Source organism: Pseudogymnoascus destructans (genome assembly GCF_001641265.1).
Source record: "Pseudogymnoascus destructans isolate 20631-21 unplaced genomic scaffold scaffold_2, whole genome shotgun sequence".
NCBI classification, from domain to species: Eukaryota; Fungi; Ascomycota; class Leotiomycetes; order Thelebolales; family Thelebolaceae; genus Pseudogymnoascus; species Pseudogymnoascus destructans.
The window spans coordinates 825,409-841,077 of NW_020167521.1; the positions used below are offsets into that span (position 1 = coordinate 825,409).

Sequence of the window (15,669 nt, forward strand, 5' to 3'; positions counted from 1 at the left end):
AACTAAAGGGTCCCTATACCCTTTTGTCTGAATTTCACCCCAATCGACTGTACGGAGTAGAAAGTTACATTTTGATACTTTACGAAGCCCCCAATTTGTATGCGATACAAATGTACTGGTACTTTGCGGCCCCAGTTTCGCCTGTCAGTAGAAACGCGTCTACTGCCAAGACTTCTTCGCTCCAGCAACGTTGGCGACATCGACCTCGACCTGCCTGCTGTACTGGACAACCACTCCCCGCGGCCATCACCATTCAATCGCTGCTTCACTCCAGACCTCTTATCGCTGCCAGAGGCATCCGATTATTGCGATAATACCTCCAAGATCGACTCAGCCGACTCACCGCGATTCGTGAGACCCGTCGCCTCCCTCGAAGACTCAACCGCAAAAGATTCATCCCACCCCTATTGAACTCAGCATCTGCGATAAAGATGTCGGGGCGATAGACTGCGATTCAATCACAATACTCTCCATTGATCAGCACTCGCCAAAGACGACCGTCAGGCTCGGGGTTGTTACGAGGCGTCCATCCTATCTCCCGCACCCAGGACACGCCGGTGAATAGACCGAGCCCGATAAACGAAGGCGATGCCGGGCACTGAGCCGTATTCGTCTCCCTTCATTCTTGATTTGGATGTGTCGGAGGACCCAGACGACCAGGATTTCGAGTTCTTCAACCCAGGCACGCCATACATAGCTTCGGGAAGCCCTGGTTCTTTTCTGGACCAAAACCTCCCTCCCGGAGAGAGGAGAGCGAATTTTGGGTCACCTGCGATAGCTCAGAAAGGCAGCGCTGAAAACAGGACTTCCGCCGTTGCAACGGGCCCACGAACGCCCTCGATACCTTCTTCAGATTCTCCAGGCGGCTCTTTTCATGACTCGTCCTCAGACTCCTCAACATACAATAAACGAAAACCATTGTTGGAATCATCAGAACCTACCTTCGAAGCCAAAGACGCCTCAATGAATGATGCTGAGATGGGCGATTGGAAAGTGGAGGGGGGACATGGACCGGACGATTCAGAGGCCTACGGGCCATACAGCGCCACAACGGCCTCGTCCTCGACCGCTACAGCGTTCGATTTTAACGACAAGATAATGGAAAACGATTTCGACTTTGATAGTGCTGCAAGCAGCCCAAGCCATTTCGCGTCCGCCATGAAGTCGCCGGAAATGCCAACTATCAAGCATGACACTTCAAGTCGAAACACCCCAGTTATGAAGCATAGAGCAGCAGGCCACCGTTCGAAATCCTCGGTGAGTTCCCTAATTGATAGCCATAGCAATTTCCAGTCAAATAACTAACGATTATTAGCAAAATTCCATCACCAACACAATGCACGGTCTGACGACCAACGCATCCCGCGAAGCCTCTCCTTTGTCCACAATGATCACGAGCCAGGAATCTTCACCATCAGTATTCTTCAACAATTCTCCGTCCCCTGCCGGCGGAGTAGAGTTTATCAATGGAACGATGCTTGGTAATGGGGCACAGAACAATCCCTGGCAAACAAACTACGACTTCAGCATACCAAACTCGATGGTGAGTGGTGGAGGTTTTATGCCCATGCGCATGAACAACAGCATTCCCCAACAGATACCTTTCTCAGCTGGCATGTCTCTTATGGATACCATGTATAAGCCAGTCTTGGCCATTCATCCAACTCCATTGAAGTCGCGAGTAGAGACTCAAATCCCTATCAAGATGACGCTTTTCCCGTTTCCTCCCGGTATTACAAAACTTCATCTACCTACCCACACCATTTCGAAGCCCAAACTGCTGGCGAAACAGCCCCTTACCAAATCACCTGATACCTTAGAACTCACAACAACCCTGGTTTGTACTAGTGCAATGCAAAATCCAGAATTTCGCCGGCGAGCCTTTGAACGTGCTGCTGGAGCTCCCAAATCTTCAGAGTCGCGTTCAGAGGACGAAGCCGATACGGTAGCAGATGATGATGATGAGAACAAGCCCCTAAATGGAGGGGAGGTGAAGATATGCTCTGGATGCATTACCCGTGAGCGTAAGCGTGCTGCGAGGAAGAAGGTCAAAAAGGTTGAAGAGGAAGAATCCTGGCACAAGGACGAAGACAAACGCGTGATCGTCTTCAACACCCACGAAATCAAAGACTGGCAACAACCATCGAGCCAAGTATTATCCGATACGGTAGGAGACCGACGGGAACCAGTCGTTCATGAGGGCGCTTTACAAGTTGATGCTCCTATGCGCATCGCTTGTTATTGCAGGCATCAAAATGAGAAATTGGGGTTCCAGGTTATATTCACAATCAAAGACTGGACGGGACGTCTGGTAGCTCAAGAGATTACGTCTTCGATCATGATCACAGATGACCATAAGACACACAACATGCCTCCTCATTTAATGGGGCCAGGCGGCGCTGGTGTCAACGAACATGGATTCATGAATAACCCTGGCGTCGATATGAATTTCGATATGCCCATGGCGTCGTTTCGTGCATCGCAGTCAAACACAGATGTGCAAAACCTCCAAAGGAACTACCCCCTATCATATGCTTCTTCTTCGGTACTTGGTACTCCTCAGGTATCTCAAAATGCCCCGAGCACGACGACTCCGCGCAGCTTGTCGAGGCAGGCATCGCCTTCTGGATCAATTGGTCCAAGTAACAAAAAGCGAAAAGCTAGCGGGTCTAGCAAAGTCCCAAGCGGTCTCGCCATGACAAGACTCGAGACTATGCCGCAGCACCCTGGAGGCCTGAACCCCGCAGCCAATGGCTCGGGCGCTGCCTCATCTCAACCTCCATATGGAACTTCACCCAACATGTTCGCTTCCCCTCAAGACACAACGTTCAACCACATGCCCCAATCAGTACAACCGGGCCATACTCAATTTAACGCTGGGTCACCCACTCAAAACGGCAACGGGCAAGGTTTTATCTCGAATAACAATAGATCCCAAAGTATGGATAACCTTGCTTTGAACCAGCTATACTCGGCGCCAACCTCCACACATCCAAGCCGCGCACCAAGCCCGAACAGTATGAGGAACAACATACAGGCGTATCAACAGCAGCAAGCTCAGATTGCACAGGCAGTTGCTAATGGCCTATATGGGATGCCCCTGCCGCTCAACCCCCAAAGGCCACCCACCATTCACAAGATGATTCCAAATGAAGGGCCAAAGGCTGGAGGGATTGAAGTGACGTGCCTTGGTAGCGGATTCTGTCAAGGCTTGGAAGTTATGTTTGGGGATGTGAAAGCCACTACCACGACATATTGGGGCGAAACGTCGCTTGTCTGCTTGCTTCCTCCTGCGACTACTGGCGGAACTGTTGCAGTCACATTCAAGCATCAACACCAGCAACAACTGCAGCCCTACCCATCACCACCGATCCTTAAGCAACAGGCATTCTTTAAATATGTTGACGACGATGAACAACAGATTATAAGAACGGCTCTGTCTGTATTAGGGCACAAGATGACTGGGAGGATGGAAGATGTCCGTGACTTGGCACGAAGAATCGTGGGTGATGGGCCATCATCTTGGGGTGTCGCTGGGGGTGCTTCACCGACAGGTGGAACGCAGCAACCACCTGTCTCTCGTTTCAACGCCGCCATATTTGGTGTTGATGTCGAAGCAACACTCCTAAGAATACTGGACCTCATTGACTTAGATGATAGCTCGCATCTACCTCGCCTGAACATGCGACGAGCATCTGGTCAGACGATGCTTCACTTAGCGTGCTCATTGGGCCTTCAACGCTTTGTTCCGGCTTTGTTGGCACGAGGCGCTAACCCGGAGCCCCGTGATAAAGGGGGTTTCACGCCCATGCACATTGCAGCGATGCATAATCACCCTCAGATTATAAGACGACTCATTCTCTGCGGCGCAGATCCTTCGTGGAGGACTCTCCAGGGTTATACAGCCTCCGATTTGTGCACAACCGAAGAAACTCTTCAATCCACTCGTCGTGTAGAGCGTCATAGCCGCAGGCGTAGTGGCGGCTCTATTCGCAGTAGGACAAGCAGCGCCACGTCCCTCCAGTCACTATGGGAACCGCGTTCAAGTGGAGCCGAAGTTACGACATTGCTAGGTGTTAGTGATGACGCAGATGATACATCTGAGACGGAGGACCCCGAATACAGCGATGAAGGGGGCGATGCTGCTACACCCGATGAAGTCTCTTGGATGCGCCCACGACGCAGGAGCGCAGCTACCCCAGACCTTGACGCTTCGCTTTCAAATGAAGCCAATGGTCTTCCCGTCCCCACAACCGACGCTGTGGGAGCTGGGTTCGTATCACCGGCAGCAGCCATGACAGCATTCCGCGATCATTTGACTGCACAAATTCAGCATATTCAACAGTCTATGCAACACCTTAACTTACCGCAAATCCCAAACCTACCAGACTATCAAGCATATTTGCCAACGGCACCTATGGTTCGCCGAATCAGCTCACTAGTACCACACATAGGTGTCTCCAGAAATACCGATGTTGGCCCAGCAAATAAGGAGGCAGATTCAAAATGGTGGGACCTTTTCTCCGGAACTATCTCGAATGCTCCTCCCGCATATGAGGATATCTTCCCCCATGAGGAGGCCGACACCAAAAGAGCGTCGGCTACTCAGGCTGCAGCAGATGCGATCGCTGATGACAAATGCTCTACGCTATATGACCAAGCACAGTCGTCGGGCTCAAGCGTGGCCTCAAGTTCCAAAACTTCATCGCAAGTATTAGAGAACTTGGATACTAGTTCCAAGCATTCCTTATCCGAAGAAGGACATGCTCAAATCCGGCTGGCACATGGCAAAAAGATCCGATTCCGGAGTGATAGGAAGCTATTTTTCATTTGGGTAAGTTAACCCCTTTTCCATTCTGTACATGCGAAACGAACTTAACTAACTCCATATAGATTCCTATTCTAGTAATTATTGTGGCTACCATGCTCTACAACCGCGTTCCTAAAGTGTGGGCAGAGGGGACTCGACTTGTCAAGTCGTATGCTCGGTCGAGAGCTGAGCGGGCAGTGGAGATTTTGTAATTTACCAACCGTTTTTAAGGTTGCTCCCGATTTGGGATTATGACACTCAAGAAAGCTTCTTGGGACGAGGGCTTGTTCAGTATTGGTGGGATTGAGATGATGGTTTATTTATAGGGTGTTTACGTGGAGTGCGGTTGGGTACAGCGTGTTTCCCAGTTTGATATAATTGTTTACATTCAGTGGTTGTTAAATTCAGCCATGCCCTACTATTCTCTCCAAGAAACAATTCGCCGCCGTAATTGTGTGAGCCATCTTACGACAGGTCTATTCTTTATCTGTAAACGGACAGCCTTGTCGTTGTTGAAAAACGCCATCAGGATTTGTTCTGCCTCCTCCGTGCCTGGGCCCGTTGGGCGCCACTAACAGCTAACCTATCGGCCGCCTCGTTACTCGGATCATTTGAATGGCCTTTGATCCAGTTGAAAATTGTGCCGGATCCATGTCCTTGCCGTTCCCTGATCCTCGCAAGAATGTCTACGACCAGGTCCTTGTTCATAACGGGCTGGTTGGTTGAGGTTAACCAGCTATTCGTCTCCCACTTCTTAAACCAGGTCGTCACACAGTTTATGCTGTAGTTGCTGTCTGTGTAGATGTGGACTTCACGGTGCATTGGCGCAATCTCAAGCGCACGCAAAATGGCCGTAAGTTCGGCCCTTTGGTTGGTTTGAAGTTCACCCTCCAATGCCTCGGAAATGTTCCTAGTGGGCCAAAAATCAGTATTTCTTTCTGCAGATAAAGGGTCCATTCCAGTGTAGTATGATCATCAATGAATTGCTCTGGACGGTAAGTTGAGACGCACCTATCATCTCCATCCCCAAAAAACACACCAACTCCAGCAACAGCTCCCACCTTTCCATTGGCCAAACTGCTGCCATCTGTATATATACTGAGAGGCTTCGACTTGGCATCGGCGGCACGAGACTTAGCAGCCGAGGTTGTGGCTGCTATCTGGACTGTATTTTGACTGGTCTTGGTCTGGTCGACCGAGGCCACAGGAGAGGTTTTTTTCCTCTTTAATGGCACCGTCGGGCTCTCAGCTTCCGACACTTCGTCATCCAAATCTTCGGGTTGTTCGTCTTCATCTATCAATTCTGTGGTGCCTGAATCCACCTTGCCAGGGCGGCCGCCAGCTTGAACAAACGCTTCCGCCTCACCTCTTGTGCTGAACCTTTTGTATTTAGGTAGCTTCCATCCCTTTATCTGCTCTTGAGCAGTCGTCCAGTCGGTATATACACCAGGATTGTGGCCACTCGCCACGCCATAGAAACGAGTTTCTCCAATAGGAGCAGAGGGGCCTGAATTCGACTCTCTCCCAGATACAAATGCCTCTGCTTCGGATCGAGTTGAGAACGATTTGACTTTCAAAGTTAGATATAGAGCAAATATGAGCAAGGTAGAGCCACTCACAGCTGGCGCCTTTGAAACCGGTAATGCTCTCCTTGCACTCGTTCCAATCCGAGTAGACGCCCGGGTGACGACCAGCCCGCACAGCGTAAAATTTGGGCTGGTTGGCAGCTTTCCTCTTCTTAGACGCCGACTCTGGCACGCCCTTCCCTCCCAATGCAGCCATCCTGGGCCCAGTAGTCTCGCGATAAAGAGGCGTGGGGGGTGCTACAGAACAGACAAACGAGCGAAGACCGAGCTGCACCCCAGGCACTGGGGCAACGGACGCGATTTCAAAGAGACGGCGGTTACTGATGAACCGGGCTGATAATTTCAAAGGTTGCCTGTAGCGGAGTATTGCGTTTACAGGCCCTGCTTGTCACCAGAGGGAAGCTGTACGGGCCACCGTCTCCATGTGGCTGGTAGGTTCGCTCTTGCTATCGAACAAAGACAAAGATGCGACACGTACGGTCTTATCCAATCAAGACCACTAAGTAGTAACGCGGCAGGTCATAAAGATATGAGCCCAAAATACACCAGAGGGATTTACGTTTCATGTGTTTGTGGTTGAGACTGGATGCAAGTCAGGCACAGCCTTCTCCCACTTCATTTGTTGGTACGTAGTCCCCGCCTTATGCAAGGCTGAATCCCAAACGAGGCTTATCTCAGATTACTCCATGGCTCAAGTCTACGGCTGAAAGTTTCACGAAACAACGAGGCAATTGGGATTATCTTATTTTTTTCTTTATAATTATGCTTGCATGTCACATCTATCATTTAAAGGGGGAGGTTCATGGCCTTCGGTCTCCCACGCCAGCAACGACCAGTTCAACTCTTTTCTCCAGAACAGTCCATGCCCCAGCTGTGAAGTGTGGGGTTGTGTGACAGTTCCAGAGGTCGTGCCTTCGCTAGAAAGACCTCCTGTTGCTGGCGCTCGCGAGTCAATAACGACTCTGCCAAATCTGGAGTGTAACAGCGCCATGGAGCACATGACACAAGGCTCATGGGTCAAGTATATCTCCAGGTTGTGACACAGATATCCGTCTGGGGACACTGTACTCTCGTTGAAGACAGAATGTTCTTCGGGATGCATGGGCATATCCAAAAAAAATGCGCTTTCCAGTTTGTCAAGAGATGACGGTGGAGGCGCATCTTTCTTTATCCTCTCAGCCGTTATCATTTTCTGGGCAATCATGCCTATAGCACGCAGAATGGAATGTGCAATGACATTACCTTTGGGGCAGCTCCTCCCGTTGGCCCAGCGTGCATCTCCTGCCAGCGCCAAAGCACGGGGGGCGCCATTTTCTCTCTGGACAATAACCGCCCCAGTACCCTCGCCGGTCCCAGAGGCTATCGCGGCCTGGGCAACGTTGTGGGCCATTCCCATCCATTTGTCCAGATCACCGGCCATCTCATCCTCCGCTCGAGAAAGTATGTGTGGGTGTGGGCCAAATGGATTGTTCTTCTTGTATACTGTCGGCCAATGTGTTGTAATCCATTTCGTGGCTTGCTCCTGGGAGGTTGGCGCAAGTTGCGGCACAGGAATTGTCCAGACCACAGGCGCATTGTTCTCTGACAATGGAAGCACATTGGAGATGCACTCCGTTAGCGCTGGAAGGTCGATAGAAGCTGTGGGAGCCACCAGCAAGCAAAGGCTTGCCTGGCCATCAAAAACAGGGGCGGTGGTCTCCGAAGGGGAGACCAGCAACTTCAGGTGCGGGGGTAGGTCGTGGAGCTTCGCAAATCGTCGCAGGTGCTGTAAGTTGACGGCATACTCATCCTGAATCAAAGAACGCACCGCACTCGCACATGTCAGCACTCGAACCAATTGACTTGTGTCGGCAGCTAACTCACCTCAGTACCGAATTGGCAGATTTGATGGGGACAGTTGTGATGTAGACATCAATGGTGGAGTCCCCAGCTTTCAGCTCCAGTAAGGTCTTCAACGGTTTGAGGCGCCGCACTGGGGGTGGGATGGTGGCCATGGGTAAGGATGGGCTGTTGGTCACCGAATTTCCGGAGTATCAGCAAGGTGGGAAAGCGGGGTTTGTTTTGGAGCTGTAGGCAAAGGAGGCTGAATACTCAGATGGGAGCATCGGCGGCCGTAGAAAGTCGCTGGGCAATGCTTTTACTGGCAATAATAACGTAATTCTGGTACAACTGCTGGCCAACTCTTATCGCACGTGATGCTAGTTTTACGGTGGGGGCGATTACTCCAGCCAAAAGCAAAAATTAAGGCGGTACAAACGGGCAGAAATCTTTTTTGATGTACCCTATGCGCTAGACTTAATTTAGCGTACACTAGTTTCGGCGAGTACTTGCTGTACGAGTCACTCATCTAACAATATTTATCTCACTATATTCCTTCTAATACTCGGCACATATATCATATATAGTGAGGAAGGAGATGAGGAAAGGTAGCCAGTACAGATGGTACGGCCGGCACAGCTGGAAGTTCCTTTTGATCGTGCTGTTCATTCCTCATAAAACCTAAAGTACTACATACAATATGCTTCCAGCCGCGGAGAAGACATCGCACCACACCACTACCGTACTCCTCGCACCTCGCACGGCACGGCGTAGAGTCATAAAGGGTCAGTGAGTTACAATGCTGCATACAGTTACTACTGTTGTGATGCTGTGAGTCTCAGCCAAGGTTTCTCTGCCGCCTCGTTTCCATTTGGACAAACTAGTACGAATCATGCATAAACGTGGGGTTCAAGGCATGCGTCGACAGGGAAGTAGGTGCGATGGACTGTATTTCGAAGGGTACGTGATTCCAGCTATGCGGAATCACCTACATACGGGTACGGTATGGATGGATGGATGGGACTTCGGACCGAACGGATGGAGGAACTCTAATGTATATACCAGATACTACCAGATACTACCATACTCCATTTATTACTAGATATTAGGTGTCAACTAGGGCGTTCCTAGGCCTAAAGTAGATACGTTAGAAAGGGGTGGGTGTCTGGGGATTGTTCCTCCGAGATCTTCTTGCATATACTCCATACGGAGTAAGAATATACGATATGATCGATGTGCTATGTACCCTGCTATAGACCATACCATAGGATATAGAGTGTAACTAACAACTAACAACTAACAACTAACAACTAACAACTAACAACTAACAACTAACAACTAACAACTAACAACTAACAACTAACAACTAACAACTAACAACTAACAACTAACAACTAACAACTAACAACTAACAACTAACAACTAACAACTAACAACTAACAACTAACAACTAACAACTAACAACTAACAACTAACAACTAACAACTAACAACTAACAACTAACAACTAACAACTAACAACTAACAACTAACAACTAACAACTAACAACTAACAACTAACAACTAACAACTAACAACTAACAACTAACAACTAACAACTAACAACTAACAACTAACATCTTGGTGGCTTCGGGGAGTACAAACACATCCCGTACCGCGTCCCTTTGTGTGCATGTACCCTGCCTGCACCCAGTTCGTGCCCATTTCCCCATCGGGAGCCTGAACCGCCCTAGTGTGTCGCCAATCGCACTAGCTAAAATCGCCAAATTCCTTGCATCTCCTCCCCGGTCAAGCATGTCATTTAATGTACTTCAGTACTCCCGTACTCCAATTCTGACTCCAACTATCCTTTTTGGTCCTTGCTGTACTAATCCCAACAACATCCAACCTAACGCATCCCAACCCCCAAGGCCAAATCGACTCTTCGTCCCATCACAACTATTCTCTATATACCGTCTCAGTCTGAGCCTGCCAGCCTCACCAGCTGAATTTCATTACTCCGGAAATCCTTAGCCAAGAACTCCAAGCACTCACCAGTCGCCCTTCGCCGCGTCTCTCCCAAAGTCTTTACAGCCTCAGCCTCAGCCTCTGCCTCACCTGTCCAGCCAGGTCCGCATTGCATCTTCAACCCGCTGGAGTCGATAATTATCCCGAAACCCGCTATTGAGGACCTCAGTCTCTCGCTGCCTCGCAGTCCACTTGCAGGCGGCGGCACGCCCACTATATCCTTCGCCTGATGCCTCACTCCACTCCCGGGGCAGTTATTGACAATGAAATTGCAGGTATGGGTTTATCATGGTGTCTAGGTATGCCGTTCACTAATTCCGTCATAGACAGTCTGAGGCGACAGTCCCAACTCTCGTCCATCGGAAAAGCTGCAATCATGAGTAATGTAGTCGCCGTGGACACGTCCAATGATAACCACTCCAACAAAGAGACGCGCGAAATCAGGCCAACGTCCCATGGCCTGGTACCGTCGCCATCTATCCCCAATGGCCTAGTGCCGTCACCATCCATAACCCATGGGCTGGTACCACCACCAACTATTCCCCATGGACTAGTCCCGCCGATACCTATTCCCCATGGACGTGTCCATCAGACAATTTCAAACGGCCATGGCTGCGGCTCGCAGGATGCTGGGAGTCACACCCCAAGCGATGCTTCTGTTGGTAGCACTCCATCGACAGCACCCGGTAGCCCTCATCTGTGAGTTCCCATCCAGAAGGTCCATAGTCTTCCAGGGTTTGTTCGAATTTACCTAACTAACAATGTCGCAGCATGCCAATTAGGCAAAACTCGGGTTCGAGCACACCTCGGACACGGCCACCTGCAACAACGCTTAATATTCCTGGGATGACACGGTCTAGGGTTTCTCCTGATGGTCGTATTGCAGAGCGAGATGTGGCATCCAAATTGGTGATTATCATGGTTGGTCTGCCAGCAAGAGGGAAATCGTATATCACCAAGAAAATACAACGGTATCTTTCATGGCAGCAACACAACAGTCAAATCTTCAACGTTGGCAATCGACGACGAGTGGCAGCTAGTGCCCAGCCAGGATCATCAAACCTTACAGCCCAGATTCAAGCCCGAACAAAAGCACTAACAAACACGGATGCTGTCCCAGGGACTGCCACGGTCTCGGGCACAATGGACGGACCCACACAGGCTGCACATATACTTCTCAATGGAGTCGAACCTAGCCAAAACCAAGAATCGGCTTCTCGAGATCATGAAGAACCCAAAGCACCGATGGAGCCCTTTGACCAGAGTGCAGAGTTCTTTGACCCCTCTAATGCAAGAGCGTCCCAAGTGCGAGAGCAGGTAGCCATCTCGACACTCGACGAGCTGCTTGATTATCTTTTACTTCAAGGCGGATCGGCTGGCATTTTAGATGCAACGAATAGCACACTTGAGCGGCGAAAGTTGTTGTTCAATCGTGTCAAGGAACGCGATTCTAAACTTGGCATACTATTCATCGAAAGTATCTGCGAAGATCAAGGGGTAGGGACATCGAGTCTAATTGTAAAGCTTATGCTAACCATACTACTTTAGCTCCTAGAAGCAAATATGCGCCTGAAGCTATCTGGCCCAGACTATAAAGGCAAGGACCCAGTGACGTCCTTGGAAGATTTTAGAAAACGAGTTGCGGCCTATGAAAGCGCATATGTCCCGCTCGGCGAGTACGAAGAAAAAAATGGCATCCAATATATTAAGGTAAGGATTCGTTCAATTAAAACTTGGTAAAGAACGCCGCTAATCCGTACCAGATGATTGATGTTGGACGCAAAGTCATACACCATCAATTGAAGGGGTTTCTAAGTGGGGGGATAGCCTCATACCTAACCACGTTCAATCTTTCCCCGAGACAGATCTGGATTACCCGCCATGGAGAATCATATGATAATAGGGAAGGAAAACTCGGTGGAAATTCTGACATTACGCCAGAGGGCCGCGCTTATGGTGCTGTGCTGTACAACTTCATGACCCAGAAACGAAAGGATTGGCTGGTAGAGCAAAAAGACAAGATTTTGTCTTCCAGTTTTCCACCACAACCCGGAGACAATACACCTCCGTATCCCGAGAGCCGTCTGGGCGAGCTCGACGAAAAGAATTTCTGCATCTGGACATCCATGCTGAAGAGATGCATTCAAACAGCAGAAGATTTCGAGGCCGATGACGATTATGATGTGAAGAACTGGGAAATGCTCAATGAGCTGAACGCGGGTGATTTTGAACGACTCACATATGAGGAGATAGAACACAATTTCCCGCTAGAGTTCAACAAACGGAAGCAGGATAAGCTTCATTACATCTATCCTGGGGTAGGCGGAGAAGGCTACCTTCAGGTTATAAGTCGACTTCGGGATATGGTGAGAGAGATTGAGAGAATTACCGACCATGTCCTCATCATTGGACATCGCTCCATTGCTCGAGTCCTCATGGCTTACTTCATGGACCTCACCCGAAACGACATCGCTGATCTCGATGTCCCCCTTGGCATGTTATTTGTTATTGAACCAAAGCCTTACGGTGTGGACTTCCACCCGTACAAATATAATGAGGAGAGCCAGTGGTTTGACGAGGTGAAGGACTACAAACCTCACAAGGAAACACGGAAAGGGAACTAGTCGACTTAAGTTAACAAAAGAGGGGTGTTTGATTGCCACGCAGGTAGTAGTTGCTGGAGTTATTGCTATGTTTAATGGCGTGGAGTAAGGGGCAGTTTGGGTTAATGCACACACACGGAGGGAGGGGAACTGTTTTTCACGCAATTACTTAGATTTTGGGGTTCGGGATTAATGTGGACACGGTAATATCAACAGCTAATTAAAGCTTTAGCTTTTTTTGGACTCCGACCCCCCTGCGTGTGAGCTTGGGGTGCAGTTTGTATCACGTGATCTAAAAAGTTCTGTCACATGATCTGCTGTCTGTGCGTTGTGCCTGCCTTCACCAGCTTCTGACCCATAGCACGACAATTCTTGACTACCACGGCCGCAATGGAAGCTAAATACTGTTCTGGGTGCGCCCAGAAGCGCCCTATCTCTTCGTTCCTGAGAGATCCATCTGCCGGCCTGGCTGGTAGGGTATTCGCAAGCTGCATTGGGTGCCGAGCTGCACAAGAGAGGTATAAGAAGAAACGGTATAAGAAGAAACGGAAGGCCTCGCGCCAGCTACGTCCTCAGAACGCTCCTGTGCTCCCAGAGCCTTCGATGCCCGCTAATGATACGCGTGTAGAAGCTTTGGCTCCCCTCGAATCACGTCCCGGACCATCCGTGCTGCCTCCTCCAGCCGAAACACGTCCAGAGCCACCTGTGCCCACACAACCTCAACCCCAGGGCTTTCTCTCGGCCGAACAATGGGGACTCATACAGGATTTTCATACAGTAATGGGCAGGGTTGGGATGCAGACCTGCGGCCGTTGTAAGGAGCGGTGGTTCTCTATGGACCTGAAGGGCGGGATCTGCCACGCCTGCTTCCTACGGGATAAGGGCAACAGGACACCCTTTCTCATGTCTGCTGAGAACGAGATGGACCCGGGAGAGCTTCCGGCCTATCTGCCAGAGCTGACACAGGTGGAGGAGATGACGATCGCCCGGTCTCATGTGCAGATGATGGTCTGTCGCTACCGTGGCCACCAGTACCACTACTCGGGACACTGTGTAAGTTTCATGCAGAACACTGTGAAGACTGTTGATATGCTGCCTAACCTGCCTTCCGAATTAGATATCGTTGTCCTACGGCCCTCGGATCAGGTCGTGCGGTCTGATCTAAGGTATCAGCGCCAGTTCCGGACGGATTTCCCACTCCGCAAGGGGCGTATCATCACCTGGCTGCGGTTTCTGAAGGCGCACCACCCGGACTACCGATACATCACCATCTCCCCTGACCGGATCAGCACCCTGCCTGTTGATGGCGATATATCCTCCTCCTTCCCAGCCGTCGTCGACGATGCGGGCGCGGATGAGCCCCCCGTGCCAGGACAACCCGTCTCGCCCGACCTCCCCCCTCCGAACTCTCAGTCCATGGTCCCGAATCTCGATGTCGCGACGACGGAGGTGGATCGCATCCTCCAGGAGATCGCCGGCCGCGAGCCCGAACCTCTCGGCCTCCCCGCCCCCTCGATCCGACAGACGCCCATCGATGAGGCGTCCGGCCGAGACAGGATCTTTGCCATGGCCTTCCCCACTCTCTATCCGACGGGCCGGGCTGACTTCAATGCCTCCCGGCTACGGACGGTGCGTCTCGACGACTACGCGCGACACCTACTCTGTTTCCACGACGGGAGGTTCAGCCGCCATCCCCGCTGGCGCTTCTTCGTCTTCAACCTCCTCATGCGTCGGAGGGCGAACAGCTCGGCCCGTTTCTATGTCTCCAAGGCGTCTGGTCTAAAGGACCTCGCTCGTGACGAGCTCGCGGAGGCCCTGCTGGCGGACGACGCCCTCCTCTCTCAGATTGTGCGTCAGGGTTCTGATTTGACCGGTACGCGCCCGTTCTGGAGGAACAAGAGCAGTAGCTTACAGGCGCAAGCCCGCTTTCTCTCGCCTGGGATGTCGCCGGTTTTCCTCACCTTCAGCGCAGCCGACATGCAATGGCACGACTTACACCGACACTTCCCTGGCTTCTCCGACGTGGCTCTTGCGGATGATCCAGGACGGCATAGAGGCGATTAGCTACTACCAGCAAATATAGGAGAGCCTTCAGCATCAACGCATGGAAGACGAGAGCATAGCTGTGGCCCCTCTCTCACAAGACCGCGAACACAGCGTCAAATCATATCATAAGGACAGTGAGGATAATGAGGATGACGAGGACGTGCGGCCTCCAAGACGGCGAAAGCGGCGTGATACGACGGAACAAGAAGGCTGGCCAACTACAGGACAGGAAGGAGGGAGGTCGCATGAGACCGGCCCTGGTACCTGGAGGGGCAGCGGGGAATAGTAGTTCCGAAAGTATCACGTGACGGACTCGCAGGATGATGAGAAGAATCCTGAGTCCAGGACTCCGAGGACTCGAGTCACGTGATGGACTCACAGGATGATGAGAAGAATCCTAAGAGTCCAGGACTCCGAGGACTCGAGTGAGTGTCATACTGACATTCGTTGCACTCAGTTTGCTACCAAACTCAAGAGCAAACTTAGAAATCTCCTCCTCAAACCTACAAGTCACCATACATATCTTGGCTTATCACACCAACAACAGAAGCAATACTACTCAACGATTGCTGCAAACTCTTCTACTACATCTGTTTATGCTACATACATCACGGCATATCATTTGGACACTCATTGAACAAGTTATTAAGAAAATCTCCTCCTTAAGGGGGTGGGCCAATACTACCACATGGCATATCTCTACCAACTAGAGGCCTAGGAACATGAACGATAGCTCTAGAAGCTTCTACAACCCTCTATGATTCATTACACGTCATCGCTCCTTAGTTACCCACAAGATT

The 15,669-nt window shown here is 50.6% G+C and overlaps 4 protein-coding genes across 4 annotated transcripts; 2 read left to right on the forward strand and 2 right to left on the reverse strand.

Annotated features, from left to right (window-relative positions):
* Positions 1 to 88: 88 nt before the first annotated feature.
* On the forward strand, positions 89 to 6,983 carry VC83_00893 (uncharacterized protein). The gene is made up of 3 exons (XM_024464580.1): positions 89 to 1,257; positions 1,316 to 4,834; positions 4,894 to 6,983. Exons 1-3 carry the CDS (start codon positions 589 to 591, stop codon positions 5,020 to 5,022), a joined length of 4,317 nt encoding a protein of 1,438 aa, XP_024328078.1. The 5' UTR covers positions 89 to 588; the 3' UTR covers positions 5,023 to 6,983.
* VC83_00894 (uncharacterized protein) lies at positions 5,336 to 6,592 on the reverse strand (the record flags this gene model as incomplete). The annotated part of the gene is made up of 3 exons (XM_024464581.1): positions 5,336 to 5,720; positions 5,822 to 6,380; positions 6,430 to 6,592. The coding sequence occupies 3 exons, from the start codon at positions 6,590 to 6,592 to the stop codon at positions 5,336 to 5,338; spliced, it is 1,107 nt and encodes a 368-aa protein (XP_024328083.1).
* A 45-nt stretch (positions 6,984 to 7,028) lies between the features above and the next one.
* Positions 7,029 to 8,522, reverse strand: TAD3 (tRNA-specific adenosine deaminase subunit tad3). The gene is made up of 2 exons (XM_024464582.1): positions 8,260 to 8,522; positions 7,029 to 8,207 (listed from the first exon to the last, which is right to left on the reverse strand). The coding sequence occupies exons 1-2, from the start codon at positions 8,388 to 8,390 to the stop codon at positions 7,157 to 7,159; spliced, it is 1,182 nt and encodes a 393-aa protein (XP_024328084.1). The 5' UTR covers positions 8,391 to 8,522; the 3' UTR covers positions 7,029 to 7,156.
* A 1,465-nt stretch (positions 8,523 to 9,987) lies between these two features.
* On the forward strand, positions 9,988 to 15,142 carry VC83_00896 (uncharacterized protein). The gene is made up of 6 exons (XM_024464583.1): positions 9,988 to 10,495; positions 10,547 to 10,919; positions 10,991 to 11,717; positions 11,769 to 11,930; positions 11,984 to 13,876; positions 13,941 to 15,142. The coding sequence occupies exons 1-5, from the start codon at positions 10,450 to 10,452 to the stop codon at positions 12,842 to 12,844; spliced, it is 2,169 nt and encodes a 722-aa protein (XP_024328081.1). The 5' UTR covers positions 9,988 to 10,449; the 3' UTR covers positions 12,845 to 13,876; positions 13,941 to 15,142.
* The last annotated feature ends 527 nt before the right edge of the window (positions 15,143 to 15,669 follow it).